The sequence below is a fragment of the Ricinus communis genome, chromosome 7 (assembly GCF_019578655.1).
Source record: "Ricinus communis isolate WT05 ecotype wild-type chromosome 7, ASM1957865v1, whole genome shotgun sequence".
Lineage (NCBI taxonomy): Eukaryota > Viridiplantae > Streptophyta > Magnoliopsida > Malpighiales > Euphorbiaceae > Ricinus > Ricinus communis.
This window is the reverse complement of record NC_063262.1, coordinates 26,671,593-26,698,599: the sequence shown is the minus strand read 5'-3', so window position 1 is coordinate 26,698,599 and position 27,007 is coordinate 26,671,593. Positions and strand designations below refer to the sequence as shown.

General features: G+C 36.0%; 4 protein-coding genes across 11 annotated transcripts; 2 read left to right on the top strand and 2 right to left on the bottom strand.

Moving 5' to 3' along the window:
- Positions 1-6,404, top strand: LOC8282578 (RNA-binding protein 25). 4 transcript variants are annotated; one of them, XM_025158481.2, is made up of 8 exons: positions 999-1,068; positions 1,324-1,370; positions 1,874-2,133; positions 2,261-2,413; positions 2,646-3,051; positions 3,624-4,295; positions 4,627-5,222; positions 6,008-6,404. In XM_025158481.2, exons 3-8 carry the CDS (start codon positions 1,915-1,917, stop codon positions 6,257-6,259), a joined length of 2,298 nt encoding a protein of 765 aa, XP_025014249.1. In that variant the 5' UTR covers positions 999-1,068; positions 1,324-1,370; positions 1,874-1,914; the 3' UTR covers positions 6,260-6,404. The 4 variants fall into 4 exon arrangements, with proteins under 4 accessions (XP_015578632.1, XP_025014247.1, XP_025014249.1 ...); XM_025158480.2 differs by having other exon boundaries at positions 1,004-1,068; positions 1,852-2,133; XM_015723146.3 differs by lacking the exons at positions 999-1,068; positions 1,324-1,370 and adding an exon at positions 1-660.
- A 244-nt stretch (positions 6,405-6,648) lies between these two features.
- On the top strand, positions 6,649-8,197 carry LOC8282577 (glutathione transferase GST 23). Its single transcript, XM_002525306.3, has 2 exons — positions 6,649-7,663; positions 7,737-8,197. The coding sequence occupies exons 1-2, from the start codon at positions 7,352-7,354 to the stop codon at positions 8,094-8,096; spliced, it is 672 nt and encodes a 223-aa protein (XP_002525352.1). The 5' UTR covers positions 6,649-7,351; the 3' UTR covers positions 8,097-8,197.
- Positions 8,198-8,311: 114 nt separating this feature from the next.
- LOC8282576 (monothiol glutaredoxin-S10) lies at positions 8,312-11,706 on the bottom strand. Of its 3 annotated transcripts, XR_007216676.1 has the most exons (6): positions 11,324-11,701; positions 11,077-11,150; positions 10,255-10,329; positions 8,973-8,999; positions 8,482-8,615; positions 8,312-8,395 (listed from the first exon to the last, which is right to left on the bottom strand). XR_007216676.1 is itself a non-coding variant. In XM_048376892.1 (5 exons), exons 1-5 carry the CDS (start codon positions 11,599-11,601, stop codon positions 8,545-8,547), a joined length of 525 nt encoding a protein of 174 aa, XP_048232849.1. In that variant the 5' UTR covers positions 11,602-11,699; the 3' UTR covers positions 8,312-8,544. The 3 variants fall into 3 exon arrangements, 2 of the variants coding, with proteins under 2 accessions (XP_048232849.1, XP_048232850.1); XM_048376892.1 differs by having other exon boundaries at positions 8,312-8,615; positions 11,324-11,699; XM_048376893.1 differs by lacking the exons at positions 8,312-8,395; positions 8,482-8,615; positions 8,973-8,999 and adding an exon at positions 9,032-9,405 and having other exon boundaries at positions 11,324-11,706.
- Positions 11,707-13,236: 1,530 nt separating this feature from the next.
- LOC8282575 (methyl-CpG-binding domain-containing protein 9) lies at positions 13,237-26,626 on the bottom strand. 3 transcript variants are annotated; one of them, XM_048377171.1, is made up of 10 exons: positions 25,662-26,626; positions 24,273-25,011; positions 23,002-24,099; positions 22,295-22,894; positions 20,160-20,465; positions 19,135-19,470; positions 18,645-18,743; positions 17,742-18,161; positions 14,599-16,578; positions 13,237-13,983 (listed from the first exon to the last, which is right to left on the bottom strand). In XM_048377171.1, exons 1-10 carry the CDS (start codon positions 25,913-25,915, stop codon positions 13,621-13,623), a joined length of 6,195 nt encoding a protein of 2,064 aa, XP_048233128.1. In that variant the 5' UTR covers positions 25,916-26,626; the 3' UTR covers positions 13,237-13,620. The 3 variants fall into 3 exon arrangements, with proteins under 3 accessions (XP_048233128.1, XP_048233130.1, XP_048233129.1); XM_048377173.1 differs by having other exon boundaries at positions 17,742-17,885; XM_048377172.1 differs by having other exon boundaries at positions 24,273-24,885; positions 25,662-26,624.
- Between the last annotated feature and the right edge of the window lie 381 nt (positions 26,627-27,007).

Genomic DNA, 27,007 nt, shown 5'->3' with positions numbered 1-27,007 from the left:
AAATCCAACGCAACAGGTGAATAACCCTTCACCTTCCCAAGCAAAGCTTCCATTTCTAAATTTTAGGGCACAACACGGGAAAAATGGAAAGAATCGAAAATTAAACTCTAAAACGCTGACTGTAATTTCCAGATCTCTCTACTCCCATGGCGGATCCTTCTTCATCTTCTCCTTCTACTACTACTGCTATTACGAAATCTGACTCCAATTCCATTCAACCCGAATCCGTTAACCCAACCATTCAACCCGATCCAACATCCGACTCCACTCTAACGCCACCACTACAACAACAACAACAATCCGGAACGAATCCTAACCCTAACCCTAGCCCTAATCCGAATCCGACTTTTCTATCCTACATGCTGCCGCCGCCGCCGCCGCCGCCTCCAGCAATTTCTGGTGGTGTTCCTTCGGTGCAACCGTCATTTCGCCCACTTCCGCAGTTCTCTCCGCTTCCGAATTATCAGAACCCCAGTATTGGAGTGCAGCCGCCTGGTGTAAGTGCAGCGACGCCTGTTATGGCTTCTGGTGCTCCTGGAGTAGCGGTGGCGGCGCCTATGCCAGCTCCGATCATGCCTTATCAGGCTCTGCCTGGTCAGCCTCCGATGAGACCTTACGCTCCTTTGCCGCCAAATGGTTATGCTGGAGCTACTCCTCCCGGTGGGTTATTACGTTCCTTATTATTATTATTATTATTATTGCTTGCTTACTGAATACTTCTATTAAGCTCGTGTTTGTTCGAATTTACATTTCATTTGTTTTTATTAGCTATTCTTTTGTTGAATGAGTATTTGAGGTATGCAAATAGTTATATGCCGTGCATTTGGTGAGAGTTTTTTATTACTCGTGAAATTAGTCTTCTGCATAAATCACATTAATTGTATAATTTAGTTGGGAAATGATTGTTAAAGAAGGGCTGTAGAGGAAATTTTCGAAAACAAGGGGCATCGAATCGATGACAGGATGTTTTCTCCTACAGTGTCTTGATGTGAGAAAAAGGTTGGAAGGCTTCATTCATATTGCTTAAGAGAGAGTGTATCACGTTCTTCTACAACTCCTGTTTTTTTGGTATGCCCAAGTTTTATTTGATTGTAATTTTGAATCATAATAAGCAATCTAACTTTAGGATTTCTTATTATTGCATTAAAAATTTAGTATTTGGAGTTTTCCAATTAAAAAGGAAGAGCATATTTGAACCATCATATTGCTCTTCCATATATCGCTCTAAATATTATGTGTTGGTTCTGTCGTGTTTAATTTAGTTGACTACTTTCTGGTAGTTATAAGGCTTCTTTCCCTTTCATGGGTCTTATGAATTGCCAGCAGCAGACCATGTTAGCAACTGAGTGCTCCTTGGCTTGTATTCTAAGGTATCACAATTCTTTCAATTACAGTCTATCTCTTTTCCTCCCTCCTTCCCTTGTATTTATTTATGTTGTTTTTGTGCTGCACGTTTGCCCTCTAACAGTTAGGTAAATTAGTTTAGTTGTTTATTGTTAAATGCTTGGCATGAGATGTTCAAAATGTTCTGTATAAAACAATTGGTGCATGGGCTAACTTGAAAAGGCTTCTTTTTTGCAAGTGGATGTATGAGGTAAGCCCACTTCACATATCCATGTTTATGAGCTCCATCCTATTTTCTCAATGTTTCCCTCAGGTTATCTGTTCAGCTGGTGTGCTTGATGCGTATGGTGCCATCTCTAATTTGCTTTTATTGTGTGGTAAAAGTACAATTATTATTATCATATTTTTTTAATGCCTCTTTATATATATATGCATAGTGGTGCATAGTGCATACAGCAGTTAATTTCTGTATTTATTTTGTGGACCTGCCCTGATATTTCTGCATAGATGTTTTATTACGTTCTTGCAGGCATTACAGGAATTCAGCGTTATCCCTCTCCATACCCAGCTATGGTTCGTCCGATGTTTCCTCCTCGTCCACTTGGAGCACTTGGTATTCTTCCAGCAGCTTCTCGCCTTCTTGTTCCAGGGATTCCTGGCGTTCGCCCAGTTCCGATTGTCAGGCCAGGTGTTCCTTCTGTCACACCAGCAGAAAAACCACTTACTACTGTTTATGTTGGCAAGATAGCACCTACAGTGGACAATGATTTTATGCTGTCTCTCCTTCGGGTACATTGTTGATTGTGGTTTCTGTCTGCTTATATATACTTCTTTTCCATGTTCTTTTTTTTCTTTTGCAGTTTATTTATGCAAAGCTTTAAAATTATAAATTCTGATCCTTTTACACTTTATGAAGTTCTGTGGACCTGTCAAGAGTTGGAAACGTCCACAAGACCCCAATGATGGGACCCCTAGAGGTTTTGGGTTTTGTGAATTTGAATCTGCAGAAGGAGTTCTCCGTGCATTACGTCTTCTAAGCAAATTTAATATTGATGGGCAAGAACTGGTGGTATGTACAAACATGTTGATTTTGGTTTTAGTGATTTATTTGTTTTCTGCACCTATCATCTGCATGTTTCTCTTTTACTTTTTGGAGAATTATGATATTCAATTTCATGTTTCAGTATTTATATGTTTGTATTGTTTCAGTATTTATGTTTTTGTATTGTTATTATCTGTATATTTTTTTGTACCTTTTGGTAAATTTTATGTATCTTCATACATCTATGCATGTTTAACAGCTGAATGTTAATCAAGCTACAAGAGAATATCTGGAGCGCTATGTTGAAAAGAAAACTGAAAACTTGAAGAATCTCAAAGAAAATCAAGCTCCAGGGGCTGCCAAGGAAGATGGAACTGCTGAGAAGAGTGAACCTCCCAAAATCATTGGGGAGGACTCTAACAAAGACGGTGACAAGGTGAATAAAGAAAATAATGATCCTGCCAATTTCGGGATTGTGACTGATGAGGACAAGGAGGGCGACAAAGAGGCTTTAGAGAAGCTAACTAGCATGATAGAAGAGAGGTTGAAGACCAACCCTTTACCTCCGCCCCCTCCACAAACACCAGCACATGGTTCTGGTACAAACTCGGAATTTCCAGCTAAATCAAGGGATGGGGACTCTGATGCAGATACAACGAGACAGGGTGAATTATTTAGTTGATTTGGACAGTATTCCTGCTTGTTCTTTTTTATTATTAATATATTTCTAGCCATATTATCATACTGCAAAATATTGAAATTTGCATTTCATACAACCTTTAATTCAGTGAATTTGTGGATAAAAACGAAAGATGTAGCATTTAGTAGTGTAGAATGCTTAAGATGGACATTATATATAGAGCAGACATATATGCTGCAAAATGCAATTAAAAAAAAAAAAGAATGGTATCAACATACTGACTCTTTTATCTTTCAAAAGTTAAATATAAGTGAGAGGTTTATGAAATCCTATAATTGATATGGTTGTAACAAAGTAAAGGTAATAATTTTAGAATGCTAGATAGCCAAATGATGATATTTTATTGTCCTTTGTCCATGTAGTATATTTGATTATTTTTTAGTTCAGAGAAATTTTGCTTGGTGATATTTTTATTCTCTGGTTTAAAATAGTTTCCTCAAGGCCTCAACCTCCCTTTTGTTTTCTTGGTATAAGTTTGATGGTATATTTTCAATCTTTAGAAAGTACTAATTTTTTTTTTCTTTCATAATTTTATAGATGCAGCTGAAGATAAAAATGACGATGAGACAATTAGTGATCACATACCAGCAACTGAACAGGATAGGCCTGGGACATGCTCACCTGATAGAAGTAGTAGAAAGTATGACCGCAGAAGCAGAGAAAGAGACAGAGAAAGAGATCTAAAACGGGAAAAGGAACGAGAAATTGAAAGATACGAAAGGGAAGCAGAGCGTGAGCGAATTAGGAAGGAGAGGGAACAGAGAAGGAAGATTGAGGAGGCAGAGCGCGAGTATGAAGAGCGACTCAAAGATTGGGAGTATAGGGAGAGAGAGAAGGAGAAACAGCGGCAATATGACAAGGAGAAGGATAAAGAAAGAGATCGTAAAAGGAGGAAGGAGATCCTTTATGATGAAGAAGGTGATGATGATGATTCAAGAAAAAAATGGCGCAGGAGTGCTTTAGATGATAAGAGAAGGAAGAAGCAGCGAGAGAAGGAGGATGACATGGCTGACAGGCTTAAAGAAGAGGAAGAAATGGCCGAGGCTAAGAGGAGGGCAGAGGAGGAAAGGATACAGCAGCAACAAACAGATGCATTTAAGCTATCATTTGATCAGGTCATGAATGGAACTGAAATGAAAGTTCTGGTTGAAGAAGTCTATGTTGAAAGCAAAGACAAGGTTGTTGAACAGGATAATGAGGGCGATTTGGGTAATGAACTCCATATAATAAACCTCCTTTCTTTTTTATTTTTGTTCTGATTGTTGTGTTTCCTGCACTTTATACAATACACAGACACATACACAAAAATAAGATCATAACAATGCACGGTGCACATATACTCAATCAAAGTCAAAGACTTGAGAAAGTCTTCCAGCATAGGCATACTCTACCTGTACAGCACTTTCCCGTACCAGCACATAAGAAAGCATCCAGAATATATAGGGAAAAACCCTCTACTCATCTTTACCTATGGCTATGGGTTCAAAGGAAGAAAATAACATTTCAACATTTTTTAATGGCTTGTAATTTAAAATGACAGGTGATGGGGTCTTGCAAAATGGCACTGTTGATGAATCAACTGTGACATCAATGACTGAATCAGATATACGACAGAGTGGTAATGCGCCTGCTAGAAAGTTGGGTTTTGGTTTAGTTGGTTCGGGCAAACGAGCAGCAGTTCCTTCAGTTTTTCACGAAGAGGATGATGATGATGCTGATAAGGATAAAAAGATGAGGCCCCTGGTTCCAATTGATTATTCAACTGAGGAGTTGCAAGCTGTTCAACCTACTGTTTCAGGAGCACAACCGCCAATTGCTGCTGCTGCAGAATTTGCAAAACGTATTTCAAATGTGACTCCAAAAGAAGAGAAGCCTGATATGGAAAGAGAAAGAAGTAGACGTTCTCATGATAGGTCAAGTCAGCGGGATAGGGATAGAAATGATGAAGATGCTATACGGATGAGAGATGAAAAAGATAAGATTCTTGAAAGGGATAGAAACCGGGAACATGGATTAGACAAAGTGAAAACGCCAGATAAGCAGAAACTTTTGGATGCAAAACAATTGATTGATATGATTCCGAAGACTAAGGATGAACTTTTCTCATATGAGATAAATTGGGCAGTATATGACAGAGTAAGAATCTTTTATCTATGTCATGTTTCTCAGTTTTATTTTTCAAATTGCTTTTCTTTCTTTAGAAAAAATATTTTCCATCAGTTTCTTAGTTGTAATTACTTTCTTAAAACTCATTTTTAATATTCATCTTAACAGAATAGAACGAGAAATTCTCAATATGCAAATCACAGATTGCTTGATGCATCATTACTCTAATGAGATGAACCTTTGGCTGAATAGTTCAACTGCATGATATGATATAACATTGCCTCACTGTATAAGATGAGGAAGACGAGGCATAAAGTGTAGCTACATTTCTGTCATATTCCGCAGCTGTTGTTGGGTTGAGTTCACTATGACCTTAGGCTTGATCTTATTCCTCGATGGTTATATCCCACTAGGTTAATTCTGAATGTTCGCGATATGGCTTAGTTGACGCACTCTCATTTCCTTTCTAGCAGTGTTTTAACACCATAGTTTTATGAGAAACTTTCCAACTTCTGTTGACTGGTTTTGTGGGTTTGCTTTGGGACCTTGTCTGTTAGTGAATGGTGATAGTGCTGCATCCCTTTTACTGTGGCCTTAAGTCCGCTTAGTTATGAAGCTGCCCTTTTGATACCTTTAAAATGATGAAGTTGAGCATTTGACGTCTTGCATTCAAGTAGAGTTGTTCAATGCAAACAAGAGATTAAGTTCTTGTGTGGTTATCCAACTCTTTGTATTGTGCTTAGTGTTACTATGAATTTACTCCATTCAGTATGCTCTAAAATGTTTTGTGTTGTTTCATTTGCTATATTTCTCAGCATGAACTTCATGAGAGAATGAGACCATGGATTTCAAAGAAGATTACTGAGTTTTTGGGAGAGGAAGAAACCACGCTGGTAGATTACATTGTATCAAGTACTCGAGATCATGTGAAGGCATCACAAATGCTGGAGATGCTGCAATCCATATTGGATGACGAAGCTGAAATGTTTGTGCTCAAGATGTGGAGGATGCTTATCTTTGAAATCAAGAAGGTGGAAACTGGCCTTGCTTTGAGGTCAAGATCATGAATAACATCTTTGTTCCTTGGTCGTTCCGAGACATTCTGTTACTAGTGTAGATCTATTGTTATTAAGTAATTGTAGTAGAAGGAAGCACAGATTGCAACTAAGGTAATATCAATGTTTCTGCAATTTGGATTGCTTCAGATTACAATTTCCATCTTCAAGAAATAAGTACATTCTTGTACTTATTGCACGCCTTGGTTCATGCTTCATAGCAATATGCAACCTCAGTTTGTCATTCGATAATCCTATTTATGATCTCCTCTCTCCCCACAGGGATCTGTCAATCTGTTGGAGAAATGATTCAATTCAGATTGTTACGCAAGAGTCAAGTCTAAGAAAATTCGTTTCCCCTCGAGAGATTTTTTTTTCCCCTTAATCTATGGCGTCTCAAGATTTTTTCCCCTTTCTTCTTACTGCTGTGATTTTGTACCTGAGCATGGCGAAAGCATTAAGGATCAAATAAAAAATAGTATGTATTTTGTTAATAATTAAATTGTTAGATTTTTTTTTCATCTCAGACTTTACTAACGAACGCGAATGAGAGAAAAAAAGAAGAAGAAGAATACTGTACTACAATGCATGATAAGATGATCTCAAATAAGAATTGGGTTTGGAGATAAGAATGGTCATGTTTTAGAAGACCAACGGAGGAGGAGATGATGGGCATGGCGACGACGAGAATGATGATGGAAAATACTTGCTTATTTTAATCCATTTGTTACTTGTCTTAAATACTTGGCCAAGCCAATTCTACTGCAATGCTCACAACTACATCAAAACTTTCTCAAGGAACCTGAAAAGAAACCTCCTGATATATATATATTTATACAATATGCACAGCTTTTCATCAACGAACTTTTTATGTTAGACTATTGACTTAAGATTTTAAATGCCCACTAGAAATAAATAAATAAAAAGTCAATACCAAAACAATTTTGTGTCTAAACAATGGGGTGGGTGAATAGTCAAATATAATTTCCAAAGAATCAAAACAAATTTAATGCTCCCAAGAAATGTAATTTCCAGGCCAAACTAGTCACTTCCGATGTCTATCAATTGAACTAGGTGAGGGGAGAGAGAAGAACATATACAGATATGGAGCAAGTGAAGCTACTAGGAGCTTGGCCAAGTCCTTTTAGTTACAGAGTAATTTGGGCACTCAAACTCAAGGGAGTGAGCTATGAATACGTAGAAGAGAACTTGTTTAACAAAAGTGAGCAGCTTTTACAGAATAACCCAGTTCACAGAAAAATCCCTGTGTTGCTTCATGGTGGGAAACCTGTTGCTGAGTCTACTGTCATTCTTGAGTACATAGAAGAGACCTGGCCACAGAATTATCCCTTACTTCCTCAAGACCCTCATGATAGAGCTGTGGCTAGATTCTGGACCAAGTTTGAAGAGGAGAAGGTAAGTTATATGATTTATATCCAACTTTATTGAAATTGTTTTTAGGTTATTCCCTTAACGAATATTCATGCAGAGCCCAACTTTCTTTGCTTTCTTCCAAACGGTGGGACAACAACAAGAGAAAGCAATAACAGAAGCAAAGGAACTACTTGGAATCATTGAAGAATATGGTCTCGGCGAGAAGGAGTTTTTTGGTGGTGATAAGATTGGATTAGCTGATATAGCCTTCGGATGGATTGCAGGGTGGCTTGAAGTTATGCAAGAAGCAGTTGGTGTTAAGTTAATGGAAGCTGACAGTTTCCCTCGTTTACAAGCATGGATCAAGAATTTCAAGGAGGTTTCTGTAATCAAAGAAGACCTTCCTGACCATGATGGAATGCTAGCTTACTTCAAACGTACAAGAGAGATGTGTATTGCATCAGCAGCATCTTAGTCCACCATGATAATTTGCAATGTTTCTGTTTTCTTTGAATATTGTAATCAAGTACATTTAGTTAATGTTGTATAAGGAGGTTGAAGTTTTGTTTCTTGGAAGTAAAGGATTTGAAAATCAAGTACCATCTTCTTCCTACACCCGCCAACAAAAGTTGCTTAAAATGTTAGTGAAAACTAAAGTTCATATTAAACCACATAAGAAGAAACGCTAAGTCCAGAAAAAGAAATAGAGTAGCTTTATTGGTTTTATACAACGGGTACATCCGTGGCACCTTAGAAAAGGTTTCTGATGCGAGTCTGCAACAATAAACTCCCAGGAGTTCAATATACAAGTTAACTGTAGAACAACGGGGAATTTATGCCAATGAAGTGGCAAATCTTACTAGAACTCCAAGACTTTTTAGGCAATTCGAGTTCTCAATCGTCAAACAACGGGGATTCGAGCCCTATGTCCTTTTAGCATCAACTTCTGACAACAAAGGTTCAAGTTCTCCTTTCCGGTATAGCTTCACAGTATCTGCATGAAACATAAAGCAACATCAATTGGCAAAACTTATGTTGGTCCATGGCATTTGTTACTAAGATAGAAAGAACATATCAATATCCAGTTGAAAGTGATATCACGTTAAAAGTTAATAATGTGTCAACTAAGTTCTAAAGACGAAATAAATGGAAGCTGGAGTAAATAATTATCTCGAATGCATAAAGGGTTAGCTAAAGGACATGGAAAATTTTGAGGACAAATAGTAACAAGGGCCCATAGCATCTTGTGTTGCTTCTGAAGTTATCCCATGAATTAACAAAATTTAAATTATACAATCTGATAACAATAGTTGATCAAGATCAGCCCACAGACACCTAATAAAGCATGTACCTGTGCAACCTCCAATGTGTTTGCCACCTGAACATGAAAGACAAAAAGGAGGGCACTTGTTAGCATTGAGCATATAAAGTATATAGATAGAAGAACTAAAGTTGCATAATGCATCAGACAAAAACATCTGTTACAAAGAAAGGGGGTGTTGGATAAGATAGAGATGCAAGACAAATTATTATATTATATGTTCCATATATATAATAGAATCTTTAATCTCATTGACAGAGATGTATGTATAGACAACAAGTCAACTAATCGATTTCTATGTCTATATCCCTCGTATTATATCAGCGGAAACTGGAAAAGTTTTGGAGAAAGGCCTTCAAAATCCGAGTAGCGAATACATTCTAGAATAGAACTTGTACCAATTTGCATGACTCATCCTTCGCCGGCACATCATGAACTTCTTTTAGGAATCAACTTTTTGGTACTGATAAAACAATGAAACATCCAATTTTCGTATAAAATTTATAGGTTCAGGTGCTTTCCCCTTAAAATAATCATCTACATGTACTAGATCAGATGCCAAATGCATTTATACCAATATCAATTATTCATTCTATATCAACCTTGGACGACTAGCCAGGAAATACAAATCTAAGCACAAAACAGACACATTAACCTAAATAGATTCGTCATTCAGCTTGAGTTTCATTTTTCCAAGTCATGTCCACAGGTCTTTATGATATTCACATGGCTGGAAGGTTTATTCTTTCTATACCACTGGTGAGACATAACAATACCAGCTAAAATTTAATAACTGGCAGTTAATTTTCATTAGCATCTCAAATGCTGAAAGGTGAAACAATCTAACATATCCTCTCAGATAAATAGCATGCTATGTGATATCAAATCTATATTTGACAAGTTACAAGAATTCAACCTCTCAAGAGAGTGTAGTTAAATGATACAGACAGGAAAATAAGTAGAAACAAATTACAATATATGTATATAGATCTTGTACCAAAATCAGTAAAAAAAAAATGTGTGTGGATATTTGTTTATGCATCATGCACTCACATGCTTCAGGAATCATACCAGAGGGAAAACTCTAGTTTTCACATATATTAATAAGCAGCAATATGGACTTTCACTTCTAACCATGTTAGATTGCTTATAGACACACAACTATAGAAAAGAGACTTGAAAACTACCGTTTCAGCAGTTTCCTGCTGGACCTTCTTCCCCCAAAAGCCCTTTGATGCCCCTTACTTTTGTGCAAGAGAGATTAACCTCCAGTTAACACATTTCACATGCAGAATGTTAAAGCAGTACTTACCTATAAATACATTTGGAACAGTGTGTTGTCCAGTAAGCCTTTCCAGTACCTTTTGTATCTGGGGTCCTTGGGCACCTGAAAAAGAAATTAGAGAAATTCCTAAATAAATGCAAGATCAATTCAACTTAGTTCAAGAAAATGTCACAAAATTGACAAAAAGGATAATCATATCAAATTTCACACTTGCCTTGTTAAAATTGGGAACAGAATACATGTCTAAACTAACCATTCCAGCAATTGCAATTTGCAAATAAAGTGGAGCATCCAAAACTGTATTTCATCATCATTCTTCTATGCATATAGTCTAGTTTTGTTGGAGGAACCAACCATATGAACCAGAAGACAAAATTCTATAACTAATCATGAGAAAATTAAATGAAAAAGACTTATTATTCCTAGCCTACATTTCAAAGTTGTCAACCTAAGCATATCCAAAGAAGCAGCAATGTAACGAAATTGACAAAATGATAATCCTATCAAATGAAAAAAGACAAGATATCTCTAGCCTATAATCAAAATTCTATAACTAATCGTATGAAACGAAGCACAAATGTCACAGAACTGACAAAAAACAAAAAACGATAGTTAAATCAACTGAAAAAATTACATATGTCTAGTCAACAATTCCACAAATTGCAAATAAATTGGAACATCAAAAAGTTAATACTTCGTCATTCTTCTACACACAAAAGTCTAGTATATGACATGAGGCCCCAATATAGTAAGATAAAAGTTCTCTAGTTGAAGCCAAATATCCCAGTACTTAACAACGCAAAATACACAATTGAAATGAATATATCAAGTTAAATAACATTCACATACCCAGTTCATCCAACTCAATAACTAATGGCTCCACTCCAAGCTTCTTGAACAACGCTTTCACCTCAGATGAATACCTTTAATTCAACTCAAATACCAAAAAGACTACAGCTTTAAATAAAGTACCTTCCCACCGTTTATACAAACTCATAAACAAATCACCATAATTTACATTGTAAATAATAATAATAATAATAATAATAATAATAGTAATAAGGATCACGAGAAACAAAGAAAGAATTGAACTCACGAGCACCAAGTTTTTGAATAAACAACAACTGGGTTTTCATCCACTGTTTTCTTAACGCTCTCTTCGAGTCTAGACCCAAAAGAAGAAGTCATGGCTCGAACCGAAACGGGTCCGTGCTTTCTTGAACCACTGGCTCCAAGAATCGTGGTAGTTGTAGTTGTTCTGAGGTTGTTATTGTTAAATGGAAAAGAGGGAGTTGAGATATTGCAAAGAGGGGAAAGAGAGAGAGAAGATTTGAGAGGAAGGAGTATGAGATTAGATGCGATTGCCATTACCATTGTTGTTTTGTTTTTGGCTTCTGGTTCTAAAGGTCTTTTTTTGAGCTTTATAATGTTCTTTTAGGCGGTGAGTGTGTATGTATGTGTATATGTATATGTATAGTTCTATTAATTATTCTAGGAATCAACTTAATTGTAACTTGTGAGCTGTTCTTCAAAATGAGAAATATGTATATATATATAGTTTTTAAGATTTTTTGCATTCTATCCAACACAATTTAATTTATAATTTTTTTTTAAATTTTCAATGATAATTGAGTATTTGTAACGTTATTTTAAATATATTGAAAAAAGTTAATATTCTTGTTGGATCTGAATTTTTTTAATATATTAATTTTTAAATATTATTTATAAACTGTTATTTCAAAATAAAAGGCTCACTTGTTTAATTTTTTTTCTATATTTTACATTTATTTTCAAATGAAGAATAACTTTTAATTTCAGTTTTAGCAATGCTATTTCAATATTAAATTTTTATTATAATTGTCAGCCAATTTTGGCTGACACAACTATAATTTGAATAATAAAAAAAATTAAATTAACATTACAGTTGGTAATTTATTTTATAATAAAAAATAGTATCATATAAGTAAATAAATAGATGGTCTAATAATAAATACTTTTTAAGATTGACTCATATATTAATTGAACCTTTTATTTATTTATTTATATAATATTTTTTTAAATTATTTAAAAATAAATTAACAACTCTAATATTAACTCACCGATTATTTTTATCAATATATTACAATAATATCAATAAATCTTGGTTAATAATTTCATTTGACATGAAAATTAAAATCAATACTATAGTACATTGTCAAAATTTTAAAAAAAAACTATATAATAAATTTAAAAATAAGTATAAAGTAAATTATTAATTTAGTAATTAAACTGAAATAATATAAAATAAATAATACTGAAAATATATTTTTCTGATTTCAATATCAAACCATACTAGTATATTTTGAACCGAAATAAAATTCAGTCGAATTTAACTTACAAGATAATAAGTTTTTATTAGATCAATTAGGATTTATTTTACTAGTATTTAGATGCATATATTGTCACTATCATTCGATTACAGATAATAAAATTTTACTGTTTTAACACTAAATTTTGATAAATTGTTATAAATTTATTTTATATATATTGAAAATATAATTAATTTAAAATTTTTCTAGAATTAAAAATTGTTATTTAATTGAGAAATAATCCATTTAACTAATATCTTAATTATGTTATATAAATTAATATAAAAAATATTACTGATATACTACCTTTGAAGAATTATTTTAGTGACTAATTCTATTTAATAGAATATATTAAACATTCAAAATTCATTTAATTGTTTTTCATAATTTTGAATAGAATCCTAAAATCTAATTCCCTAGAAAAAATCTTAAATTTTAAGACGCAATATCCAAATTCATGAAGTATTTTAGAAGAAAAAAGTTAAAAGTTTTATCATAGTTAGACAGATCAGCTTTTTAATTGTGAACTAACAGACACAACAGAAAAAATCAATTAGTTATGTCATAACATGTTTTATCAGTGTATTGAAACTTAAAATGTAATCTCAAAATCAACCAACCAGCTAAAAGAGGAGCAATATACAAAGAGTGAGACACACAATGAATGAATGGAATCTATTATTATACATCAGAAAACCTTGATACATAATATTGATAGCTTTAAATAAACAACAGCTCACATATCAATTGCTTTTCTCTTGTGGATGTTGATTTCCTCTTCAGAAGATGACCATACTTCCCAAATTCTCATAAAACACTGTAAGTGCAACTGTACACCTAACTATATGGCCTCTACTCCCTGATACAGTATCCCAGTTAGTGTGTACGCATAACTTCATATATACATACGATACAAGAAGGTGCCAAGGCAGTCCTCAAGCCCATAAGCCACTTGTGTCGGACAGGTTAGGCATTCTTGGCTACAAAATTGGAGGTTAAGGCAAGCTTCTGCTTAACAAGAATTAGGGTTGAAACCTTTTTGTACTCATCCTCCTGAATCTTTTCTTTTCTTGCCAGATCTGCTCTGTGGTTTTTTGTTGTCAGTTAGATCCAGATTATGGCTCCTTAGCACAGGCTTGCTGCTTGGCTTTGGATTACTTTCAAGATCTGTATGAGGCGGAGAATTATTATTATCTGACTTGCTACCAACTTCTGCAATATCTTTGGGAGGAGTGAAGGGTAGAGTCTTTTCATAGACAATAGCAGCATCCAAGGTGTAAATTCTAAGAGCAAGAGAGGATATGGTGGCAATCTTTGCTGCAGCGGAAAGTGATGACCAATACCACCATTCATTCCTCAAGAAGTCGGTTTTAATCATATTCTCAAGTACAATTGTTGCTTGAACCATCTGAAAAAATAAATTAAAATAAAATGAATAATATGCAAGGTTTAACTTATCTTCCCAGTTTATGCATATAGGATAGCATGGCAGAAGAAAATGTGTGAGAACAATAGTGCAGAACAACTCCTGATCAATATTCAATGATTTAGAGATCACCTTCCAAAGGTGATTTATGTTGTAGGGTATTAATCGTGTAAATATTTATTAATCTGAATTACAGTGTGGATTTAATTCATCAAGAATCTAGCATTCAGGAAGGCAGATGAGAAATAGCATACTTCTAGTCAAGAAAAGCATAATCAATCAGAAACCTTCGAAGAAAAAACCACCAGTACAGGCAGAGCTTGTGCGAGCATCAGTGTCTTAATAGAAAAAGAAAAAGAAGAAAGAAAAGACCAATCTGAGAAGTGTATTCTGTTTTAAAATCACATCATAAACTTAGAATTTTAAGTGTTCAATCATGTAGCACTACAAAGAGTATATTGTTATTAAGCTCATAAAGTTTTAATGCTATATAGAACTACACAGGGAACTGTTGATGACATACAAATACTAGAGCCAATTCCTACCATTTAAAATAAAAATAATGTTTAGATCAAAAGGTAATAATACTATTCTAACCTCAAAAACCGACTTTGCAGATTTGACAAATGCTCGCCATGCACATCTTTTTTCCAAGTAAATGTTGGATGATTTTACTGCTTCTTCAGGAAGGGCAGCATCCATATCAAGCAAGTTGATCTTGAGCTGCCTAAGAATGTGAGCCCCCTTCCCCACAAGGGGTCTCAATGCAGAACCCCGGATTTCAGATAAAGGATTCCCCAGTTTTGTGCAGCTGAATCTCAAAGAGGATTGGTTCATCAAATATGACCTACCAATTTCTTGTAACTCCTCATAAAGATCAACTGCAGTGCAATCCTTTGTTGCATTGGACTTGTTAGCATGTCTCTTACTGGTTGTTGTGTCCCCTTGCAGGGACCCATTTTCCACATTTGTGGACTGAACACTCTGACATACCTCATTTACACAGGGAAGCACTAACTTCAATGTGGGGTCAATGAGGTAAGGAGATGAACATGGTACAAGTGATGGAATGCCATTTGAACCAAGAAGTCCTATTTCCTTCACCAATTCCTTATTAGAGCTTCTAGTAACAAACTTGGCACTTATCTCTTCAAGGTTGTAAGGAGACATGAATTCCTTTCGAAATCCAATCAATCCAAACTCAATCTCATGCCCTGCACCACCAGCCTTGCATTGCCACTCTCCATGTTCAGCCCTCATCAACACCTTCTCTTTTGAGACATCATCAGTCACTCTGCTGTTCTGAGGCGTATGAGCACCAGCACCGCACTTTCCATCATTATGCTCCTCTAATTCACACCTAGAGGAAAATGACCTGTGGCAAGACAGGCAATGATGCCTAGACGGCCATATAGCTTCTAGGCACTCACATCGGCACATTCTATCATCATAAGTAACTTTCAGATTTCGACTAAACTTCACTGAGATGTTGGTGACATCCAGTTCCATGCAAGGACCATACTTCTTCTCTAGTGCAGTTAAAGCTCTAGTTTCCAGAGACTTAGGCTTCAGAGTCTTTTCTATGTTTACAGGCATTGATGCTGGTTGATTCATCTCTAATACATAGTTTGCAGCTTTATTGGAGTTGCTATAGCCAAAATTCAACCGCTGCAGAAGAGACTCTATCAACTCTCTCTGCATCGGATCATTATCCCTCAACCACTTAATAAGTTCTTCAATTTCAGCATAAGATTGATGAGAAAACCATTGAAAATATACTGAAATGCCACTAGTCAAATCACTTGCATATGGACTAAAAACATTTGACCCTTTGAACCTCAACAGATCCTGTGCTCCAATTGAAGACCTGAAAGTCAAATTGTTAAACCTCAGCACCCTATTCTCTTCAGCAATACTACTTTGCTGCACCACTGTAGTCCCATCGATAACCACCCATGGCAATGAACCTGTCCTGGAAAAGGCCCAGTACACTCGTCCAGCAGAGTCTCTTCCTAAAAATTCCTTCCTCAGAGATGCCTTCTGTAGCTGTAACTCTAGACTGGTAACTGAGTCCTGCAAGACAGATGCCTTATCCCTGATAAAGATTGACTCAAGGTTACTGGTTTGTAACTGATTCACATCTGGCTGATTTACTTGACACTCAGTATCTGAAATTGTGAAAACTTGGCTTCCATTACTGATTGGTTGTTGCACTTGAACACCTTTTGGGTAAACCCAGCATGGTCGTTTAGTAAAATCATTTGTCCTTGGAAACCGTGGACCATCCTTCAAATGTTCCAGGTCAATAAAGGAGGTTGAACATAAACTGCTTCTACTGTGAGTCTGTCCGAGCAATTTGTTGTAGTTTGGAAGCACAGTAGTTGTGCCCTCCTTGCCCGATTTTCCAACACCATTGAGCATGAGTTCTTCTTTAAACTTTAGGTTCCTCCACTCCATAGATAGTGAGCGCAATTTCTGCTGCAAATCAGCGGATACTGAGGCACATTGATCTAGATGTTCACGAATATTAGCAGAGTTCAGTACCTCATCACCCAAGAACTTGAGAAGGAAAATTCTCTGCATTAAGGAAAACACAGAGTGATGCGTGTTAGTAAGCTCACAAAATAGCTGAGCGTATCAAAATGCATTTGTGCTTGTGTAAGAAAATCTAGAAAACCCAATGCATGCCAGCAACTGTATCCATCAACTAGCTAGTAATAATGTGGGACCTGGGAACTAAACATATATAGACGCAGATCCATACCAGAAAGGAGAAACGCCGTGATACAAGCCTATAATTTAAAAGCAGTAACTGGAAAATGATTTTGAGTATTAATCAATCAAGATTTGTTAAACTCGCATTTCTAACTAGAATCAGTGAGGAGACTCGGATTGTAAAACTGAGTCATAAAAATCATAAGAATTTTCAACCAATATAAAATAACTTCAAAAAAAAACATAATATCTATATACATATAAAAACAGTTTTACGAATCTTTCTGAAAACCATTTCAATTAAAATATTTAAATTGTTTTATTTTTAAAAGAAACATGTCCATCATTGGATTACTAGTGTAGGAACAACATAAATCACATAACAATTTGATAAACAAATTTATTTTGATTTCACATTCAGCACAATTCTAATTTTGAAAAGGCATAATAATATATGAGAACCTGCACATTTTCATCAGTAAAATAGAAAAATAAGTTCCCATTTATTGCTTTTAACATCTAAACCACAATTTAGATAATTATATGCTTATAACTATTACAACAAGACAAATGATAGTTGTTAATTAACAATTATAAAAAATATATATTTTCAAGCTTAAATTATGAAACTAATGTAAAAACAAACCATCAGAATTTACTTTCACACTATAATTGTAAGTAGTAGAATATGTAAACCGTACAATATTACTCATCAATTCATAAAATCGTAAAACATATTATATACAATCATGATTTTACTTGGATTTAAGTTTCTATACGTTTTTAGTCGTTTACATGATTTTGACTCGTAACATTGTAAGAGTAAACTCGCGATTTTGATAACAATGAAATCAACTGATTGCCTGCAAAGAAATTTTGAAATAAAGCAGAGAAAATGTGAAATGTCTGGACAGTGCAATTAACAGAATTAGACATGACTAAACTTACAGATGTTAGAAGAAACAGAAAAAAAATCACAATGCCCAAGGACACGAAAATACTAGGTAAAGGATACCAAAACAAACCTCTTCGACACTGTAGTCCCAATAATCTGTTATTTCCATTGTTGTACCTAAATGAGCAAGGGCCTCTAGAACACCATGAGTAAACTCTCCTTGACGTCTTTTTTTCCGGCAATGGCTAACGAACTGAGGAACCTGTGAAGCACCCTGAGTGATGCATGAAGGACAATACCAGTTTCCTTCAGGTATTCTTGCAAGAGGCGGATTTAAGCAATATGTATGATACCCAGAATCACATTTATCACACAATAAAACATTATCATCATCTTTATCTACACCACAAACTTTACACACACCCTCATCCCAAGGGGCTTTGGGCATCTGACTTGCATGCTCTAGAATATCTTCCATTTCTTTCTTAGCTTCAGAATTTGAGCATTCAACAGCTGCATAGTCTGTAAGTTTCTGAACTAGTGTGAGGACCTGCATAGGGTTTTTACCGCATTGAAGCTCTAAAGAAGTGTAGAAAAAGAAAAATAAAGTTTCATATCTGGACAGAGAAGCAAAGAGAAATTGTCAGGGTGATGGACATTTACTGAACCAAGGACCCAGCCAATTGACTAAGCAAGATCATTGTCCAGAGAGAGAGAGAGAGGGAAAGGGTCCCTGGTTCATATAGAAGGGTTGCATAGGAAGAGTGAAGTTTCAAATTGCACTAAGTTCAATGATGCTAACAATGTAAGTTTTCACAAGCCAAACTGCTATATGCAAATCCCCTCAGCAGTAATGTGAAGAAATACGATATGGATGGGCTACAATTAAGCCAAAGGCAAGGAGGAATCTCTCTCTCTCTCTCTCTCTCTCTCTCTCTCTTTGCCCTCTCTATCTGGAGCTTCTGTGCTTATGCAAGTGTAGATGCTAGTTATGGCATCAAAAGAATGAATAAAACAGATGGCATAGACTAACCTCATTTTTGTAGAGTGCTTCAAAATTTTGGGATAATTTTTCAGCCAAATGGACTAAATCAGACTGATCAGCGTATGCTGTACGTATGTGATGCCAAACCTGCCAGTAAAATAAAAAGAAAATAAATGCGGTTTACTTTCTAATGCAATATTAACAAAATCTCCAAGAAAGTAATTGAGATTTGATATGTCACCCTTTAAAAGGTGTGGATGTAGGTGGGCATAAGCAAATAACAAAAGCATCTAATAATTTACTTTAAAAAGGCTCATTTAAACCACGTGGGTGGGATTAGTGCTTTTTCGTCCAATACAGACACGTGATAAACTCCCTAGCCTGAATCAAAATTAGTCAGTTTCCTAATATAGCTTACATGACAACTAACATAGACAAGGTTATACTTGCATATAGGCCCATTAGGAAAAAAAACAGCATGAGGAAAGATCCTCCAAAAAAATCACTAACCCGGGAGATATCAAAACAGAAAGGTTACCTCCCGAACATCCTCTAAGAAAGCTTCATGCGATCCTCCATAGGCCCCAAAAGCCAATCTCAGATCAATAGTTCTGAAGTCCAATGGACGAGACACCATTGTAGGGAAACCAAGTAGCCCCTCATCATCATTATCAGAAGTGTTAAGAAGTGTTCTTCCCAGCAAATTGCAGAAAATTTTTTCCTCATCAGCAGCAGCTGCACGACGAAGCACCTTTCGACATTGCTTCATTATCACATCTGGCAAAGTATCAATGTGCTTGCCTTTTCTCTTCCTATTAGGCTTTTGCTGCGGGGTTTCACCACATACATCTGCCAATACTGACAGAACAGCTTTCTGTAATTGATAAGAAAGAAGAAAACTTGAGTCCACACCCCTACAGCCCTTATCATAAGAAAAGTACACTTGGGAAAGCTGGGGCTCCAGAAGTTTGATAATGATGAATACTTTATTCAAGTACAGAAAAGAAACCTTTGACAATTAAACCCTCAAATTAATTTGAGGAACTGATGGCTGAGAATGAAAACGAAAAAGAATTAGAAAGGAAGATATTAAAAAAAAATCACCATTTTGGTACACTAGTTTATAGTTAAAGATAGATAGAAGTTTAGCCTCATTTAAAACAAAAATCTATTTATAAACATAAGAAAAGCAAGCATTAGCAGCCCTTACTTCTCAAAAGTAAAATATTAATTCCTGAAATTCTTGCCCATTAATTATCAGAGTTGATGGATATTGAAAATTAGAAAACCTTGACATATGCCGGTTTAGATGTGACCACTTTCAGGTTAGCATAAGAACAAACACAATGAAATAAGTGTTCTATCACCTTTATTTCTATAACGACACTTTAATATACTAAAAATAATATGATCACAAGTCAACATGGATAACAAATTTGATCAAAGGAACAAACCATGGAAGATAAAAGTTGAACAATGTGAAGTAAACATAATTTCACCCTCACTAATAAGAGGAATTTAATTGAAAGAATAATGACAAATTTTCATCTTTCCAGTAAGTACCTTTGTAGGTCCTGAAGCATTTCCCTTGTAAACTTCCCTGCTGATTGAATGTTTCAAAATTTTTGTTGCCCACTCTGGCGGGTTTAGCTCCAAAGCATTGTAAATACACCTCCGAATTCTAGCTCCCACATTTGTGGGTAGCTTTCTTACAGGTTCTAGTACTTTTGCCCACTCAGGAACTTCACCGTCTTTCAATTTAACTTCTTTGCTAGAGCTGGGGGCAACAGAGTCGCTAGAATCCACATTTAGGTTGCTGTTAACATTCTTTGATGTACCAAAGATCTGCTTTATAGCCTCTGCAAGCAGCTGAGAATCAGAAAAATTAGTGCACCATTATTCAATAAGCATGGAAACAGACCAATATCAAGCATTCACAGGAGCTGCGGCTTTAAAGGAATTTATGCAAGATATCAAGTTATACAGGTAACATTTCCAAAGGCTAAGACGATACCATAATTTTCTAATAGTGCAGCAAACGCTATGGCTTCAAAAAATCCAGATGTGGGATAAAATTATATCGCATCAATATTCATTAATAACTGTTATAATGCATCTCATATGGATTATATATACTAAATCAATTATGAAGATGCCACGTTCCACTTGTGAGTTCTTCCAACAAAAATGGATAAAATTTCTTTGATTCTACAAAATGTTTTAGGTAAATGAAGACAAGTGCTTTAATAACTTCCCATGCAAGTGGACATGTCCGGATGTGGGTGTAGCATCTTCAAATCACGGATGGCGATTCTCTTTTTACAGAACTATCCCACATTATAGCATAAACATACCACAGTTATGAAATGATAAAAAACAGTATTGGGCTTATTTGAAAACAGATACATAGTATAATGAATCAGTTTTTTAAAAAAAAAAAAAAAAAAGATCGCCATATTCTGAAAACACAAAAGTTTCAATTTCAGTAAGTTGGAAACCTAATAATCTGAGTGAAATATTAATTCAGATGTTGTCAAACTAAGGACAAGAAAGCGGCAGCCTACTTATTTGAGTATTCATGCAAACTAAAATAATGACATCAAAACTTCTAGTAATGTAAACCCAAATTTTGTAACGCTAGCATTCAAGTTTTAATGTCTACCGCTGGTCTCTTAAATTTTCAAATCAGTAATCTCTGAACCTTGAATATCTGTTTATGCACACCTAATCATATGTACATGTATTTTCAAGCTTTTCATGTCTTAATTTCAGTACTATAAAAAGTAATTATTGTATAAGGAAAGAAAGATAGGAAATGCAGTAAACTGATATTGCTGTAGTAGATTGAGAAAGAAAATGAATTAGGCACAGCTCAAGCGTTGCTTATCAATGGCTTGTGCTTGATCAGCAGCCCAGGCAAATAAACAAAACATCAAGTTTTCAGCTAGACTTTCCTAAACAATTTTGTCGGAGCAATACTGGAATTGGTTAAATCAGTATCTGCCGCTGACATGAAACAAATATACAAGAGGATTTAATTTTTTTGGACAGAGCTGTTACGCAAGCAAAAGCTGCACTTGGAAATTTACAGTTCAGCCCCTGATAATAACAACTAAAGTACTTGCAGGGAAAAGACAAAGTTATGCAAAAAAATTCAGATACATACACATCTTATGATCAGTCAACTAGTTTTTCTGCCATATTTATTAATACACAAAATTTCTTGTTATATTTCTCTTCTTATGCTTATTGAAAGAAAACAATAAAGATCTTTTCTTCGTCTGAAGACAGTCAGGGATATTAAAGAAAACCCAAAAGATAAGAGAGTTCATTGGTCATTGGCACTGAGGCATTGCAAGTCCTGCCTAATCAAAGATACATGATTTAATTGCTAATTCCTTACCATCAATCGGCAGGATTAACCTTATTGTAGAATATGCCAAGTATTTTGTACATTTGGAGTTTGATCAAATCATCCGCTAAAACATAATCTTAAGTGATGGATGATTGCGATAATATACCAGAAAACATCAGGCAAACTACTAATGAGACTTAGCTAAATGATTGAGGGAACCAACATTCTCAGATAAAAAGTGTAATTTGAGATCATTTAGAGATATTCTAATTTTCAAATAATAATAGAGAAAGAAAAAAAAAACATCAGTAGATCATAGACTAGGAAATGAAAGCCAATCTACCAGTGCATCTGCCTCCATTAAAGCCACTCCCGGAAGGGAACCATAAAGTGCCCCACTATCTCCTTGTAAACAATGAAACACTTTGCAACTTTCACGGTTCATAACCTCCGCAGAATCAAGGTTGCCCTCCATTGAGGAGACGGTCAATAAATATCTTCGAGCCAATTCAGGCCAAGTAAGTTCATTAATTGGAAGTAAATCAAGCATTAATTTCCTAGCATAAATCAAGCTATCAGCTTCTTTTTTCCTTCTCTTTCTTGACCTGGACTCTCCACTTTCAAGAGAAGGATCCACAAAAACAGCCAACTTGGACTCTAACTCTTCCAACAGTATTTTCAGAAGTGAGCAATGTGCCTTATACAAAGTTTCACCAGCGCAACAGCAAAGGGTATCAGGTGCCTGTCTCACTTCAGCACATTCCTCTGGAGTTTCATTGTCATCTGCGGTCAATACATGTTGACTGTTCCCACTACTTTTCGAGACAGGACTATTCATAAGAGTAAAGGAATTACAGTCTGTAAGTTCCTCTTCAAGTTCCTTAAATGATAAAGGTCGATCCAATCCCAAGACTTCAGAGAAGCGCCATAGTAACTCCCACGACTAACAAATAAAACAAGAGCAATAAGTATATGCAACCTAAGTATAAGATCACCCAATTAAGTTGTTGCAAGTTTTTTTTTAATTCCTGAGCATAACAAGTTCCATACCTGAAGAACATCACCAACTAACACTGTGGGAAGCTTTGAGCTCAATGGCTTGCCAGGGGGACAAGAATCATTCAAATGTTGCTTCTTAGGGTTTCTACACCCCTTCAACATATTATATGTTTCTTTCTCACCATGTGCTTCTTCTTTCCTCTTAACGAGAAGATATCCATTTTGAACTGTTTGTAATTTTGACTGGTTGCTTCTCTTGTCCAGGAATGTATAATCTGAACAGGACTGAACCCCAGGAAGCTGCTCTATTATTTCTTGGACAAAATCAATATCCAGACCAAATCTGTCCTGGCCTAACCATTCTACCAATGCTTCACAACTATTAGCAAGATCATCATTGCTTTCAACATGATGCAGAACATTGAAAGGGCCAGACAAATGGCAGAACTTGGCCAATGAATCAGGTGATATATTAGCTTCCAGAGTCTCATGGATTAGGCAAGATGACCAGCACTCAAATGCGTGCCTGCAACAAAATTTGCATATACCAATCTGCTTGTACACTTCACGGCAAGAATGCACCAGCTTCTCAGACACCATCCTCCACACTGAAGATGATGATCTACCTTCCACTAAGAACTCGCCAATATCATCACCTATTCTTCTATTGGCGGATGAAAATTTCCCAAGATTTCTTGAGATGGAATTCAAATTTTTTCCCAAACCATCTGTAGGTTGAGAATTAGAGATTTCATCAAAAGAAGTTCCAACATCTGTTGAAAGCTTAAAATCCAGGTGTGGAGGGCTATGGTCTGACAATATCATCTGCACATCTATATCCTCATTATTATCTGTGTGAGAAGTGCTATCAGATTTCTTATTATCTGTGCCAAAGCCTGGCCTGAACAGGATTGTTGACCCAATCGGGAAGGGCGTAGTAGAACATGGATATCGTTGCACCTTGAAAATTGGACCACAATCACCCCCATCTGAGATGTCACATACAAAAAGAGATCCAGTAATCTTGTCATGCCAGCTGGATTTGTAACCTACAGGCCAGATCTGGCTAGTGCAATGATAGGAAGGACGTGGATCTATTTCCCCAGCAGAAAGAACATAAAAGTCTTCAAACTGGACAGGAAATCCATCCTGAAATGGCCAGCAGATGAAAGATGAGCACTCGGGGTATTGATATAATATTTACATTAACTTGTAATGAAACCGAGATACTTATAACAGGTTTAAAATAAACCGTGTACGTGTACGTGCATGTGAGGGGGCGGGGGGACATTTTGTCAAAATATTCAAGGCCGCATACTAACCTTACAATGAGAAGAGCCATTAATATCAATTGGCTCTGACTTGGCTTGTTCAACTGTTGTATTATGACTCAACTTGCAGGCCTCCGCATCAGCAGTCCCTAAACCTAACGAGAAATTGCCAGCAAAACTGCTTTTCAAATATTCTTGACATTCTTTCAAATCCTTGGCTCTTGAAAATAACAATGATTCCTTTCTTCTTCTGTGTAAATGCAACCCGTTCTGTGCTAAAGCAAATCCATCATTTCTGTCCAGAGGTACCAAAGAATGGGAATTTGACACCAAACCAAGATGGCAAGCAACATCAAACATTGACTCAAACTTATTTCCATCGGGTGAACAGTAAACTGCAAGGGTTTTGCATCTTTTCTGACAATTAAAAAACTCAACATGCCAACCGTCTTCCAATACGCCATGGTTATCAAAAATAAATTCTCTTAAATTCTGCAAATACTTTTCACTCTGACTCTGGATTGATACTGTTGTATTCGCAGAATAATCACTTGCCGCCCATTGCCTTCCTATAAAAACAGAGCGCCGCGGATCTACTTCCTTTACAGTTCTAACGAAGTTCAGTCTCTGCTGTACAACATCTACAGGACCTGATTTGACAATGCTAGTCACATTGCCAGGTGGCCTTGTAAGTTCAAACTGATTCCCCATAAATAACAAATTAAAACATGTCACTTGGGTATTATTTGACTGGCCACTAGAAGAAGAAGTATCACGCACAGAGTGCATTCTACAAGCCAGAAAAACATGTAACCAACAAATGTCTTAGGATTCACATGTTTAACACTGCAAACATAAAGTGAACCCTGCTTCCCACAGTACCCAAAGAAACTGAAAAAAGGTGGCTAAAAGATGAAGCAAATGAAGGCAACAAATAAGCTGGTTTAATCCAATTAACTATGAATCCTAAGCCACCCCGTTCAATTAGAAAAGCAATCAACTGTCTAACTCAAGCACTTCCACTTTAACTTTTATAAGAGTTAATTCAATTTTTATTTTTATTTTTTAAAAAGGACCTCAATGTTTTGGGTCACAAAGAACCCACATAGGATATCGATTATGAAATTCTTCTTTTGCCAACTACATTCCTACTGCATTGATCCCATGACTAGAACCTAGCGCTCTCTGTCTTAACCCATTTTCCAACAAGTTACAATTTTTTTTTTCTCCATGCTACAATGCCAATGTCCTAAAAGCGATTATTAAAAAAAGAGTACGAAAATGCAACTCAAAACTCATTCATTTTCATATAAGTAAATCATCAATTTGAGACTTTAAAACGTCCCCTTTAAAAAGCTACCATTTTTTAGTCTTTACCACTAATAATAAAATTACCCCAACTAAAATGAAAAATCAAAATCAGAACTTCAGAACTTTTACCTAGAATTCACAAAATCACTGCATTCTTGCTGCTGTTCTTCTTCTTGTCCTTCAGCTTCTGTAGGCAACGCATTGATGTCCAAGAAGGAAACTTTACGTCTACCGCCACTCCCCTCTCCGGCCACCACGTCCGACGGAGGAGGAGAAAGAGCAGTTTCACGAGGAGAAGAGAGAGGCGTTTCGTTAAGATCGATATCAAACGGAAGCATAGGACGGTTCTCACAAGAGGACTTACCGTCGTGAACCTCCTCCATCCCCTCTCTCGCCGTCAAAATCAAAACCCGTCGAATTCGACGTGGAAATGATCCTGTGCGGTCAGAAGCATTATACCCTCTTAAGGGGAGAAAAAAGGGAAGATGAAGCAGCAAAGATTCAGAACAAAAATTTCAAAATCTGGAGATCGAAGGGGTAAAAGAGGAAAATGCAAGAGACAGTGGGGAGAGAGAGAGAGTTTGATTCTGTGTGTTTAGAATCGAAGCTGAAAGACAGTAGAAAGAGAGAGAGAGAGAGAGAGAGAGAGAGAGTTTGAGTTTGTGAGTGTCTTCGGGAGTCGTGAAAGGGCGGTTTTTTTCGGCATTGAAATTACACTAATGGACAAAGTGGATTTTTGTACGTTTTAATTTGGCTTTGGCCATGTCGGAAGACGATGCCGTTTCAACGATCACTTCCTCTTTTTCTTTTTTTCTTTGAGCACATTCGAATGATAATTAGATTTGCCCTAATGTGTCAAAATTGGATAAGTTTCTAGAAAATGAGACGTAGGGTTGGGTTTTATCTTCTGCACTATGCTTTTCTTTTTTCTATAAGATTTTCCCGCATTCTGTCTCCTCGTCGTTGTAATTTTGTGGAGAAGAGATGCCCATGTTCGGTACCTCGCAATATCACAGTGAGAATATTACATGGAGGTCTTTTGAAGCTTACCGTCTTAATCCTTCTGATTCTATTCATAGTATATTCGATTTCTGAAAAACACATCGACACCTTAAGTTTTTGTTTGTCTATTTAGTAAAGAAGAACAACTTGTTTAGTATAAAATCTGAAGAATTATTATGTATTATTTTAGGGCTGAACCTCAAGGATTCGATTGTAATTTCTGCTATCAAGTTATGATATCATATCATATGATGCTCGTGCTCCTCAAAATTGGTGTCCCCGTTGGGTGCGATTTGAGCTGTTTGTCCAAAGAACACGTTGTTCATTTGACTTCACCGACTTTATTATAATCAAGCTTCCACCTCTTGTCCTGTTCAGTGGTTAATTCTTGAAGACCAAACAATGACCTTTCGATGCTTAACCGTTGATATTACTAGTTCAATTCAGACAACAGAAACTCACAAAAATAATAA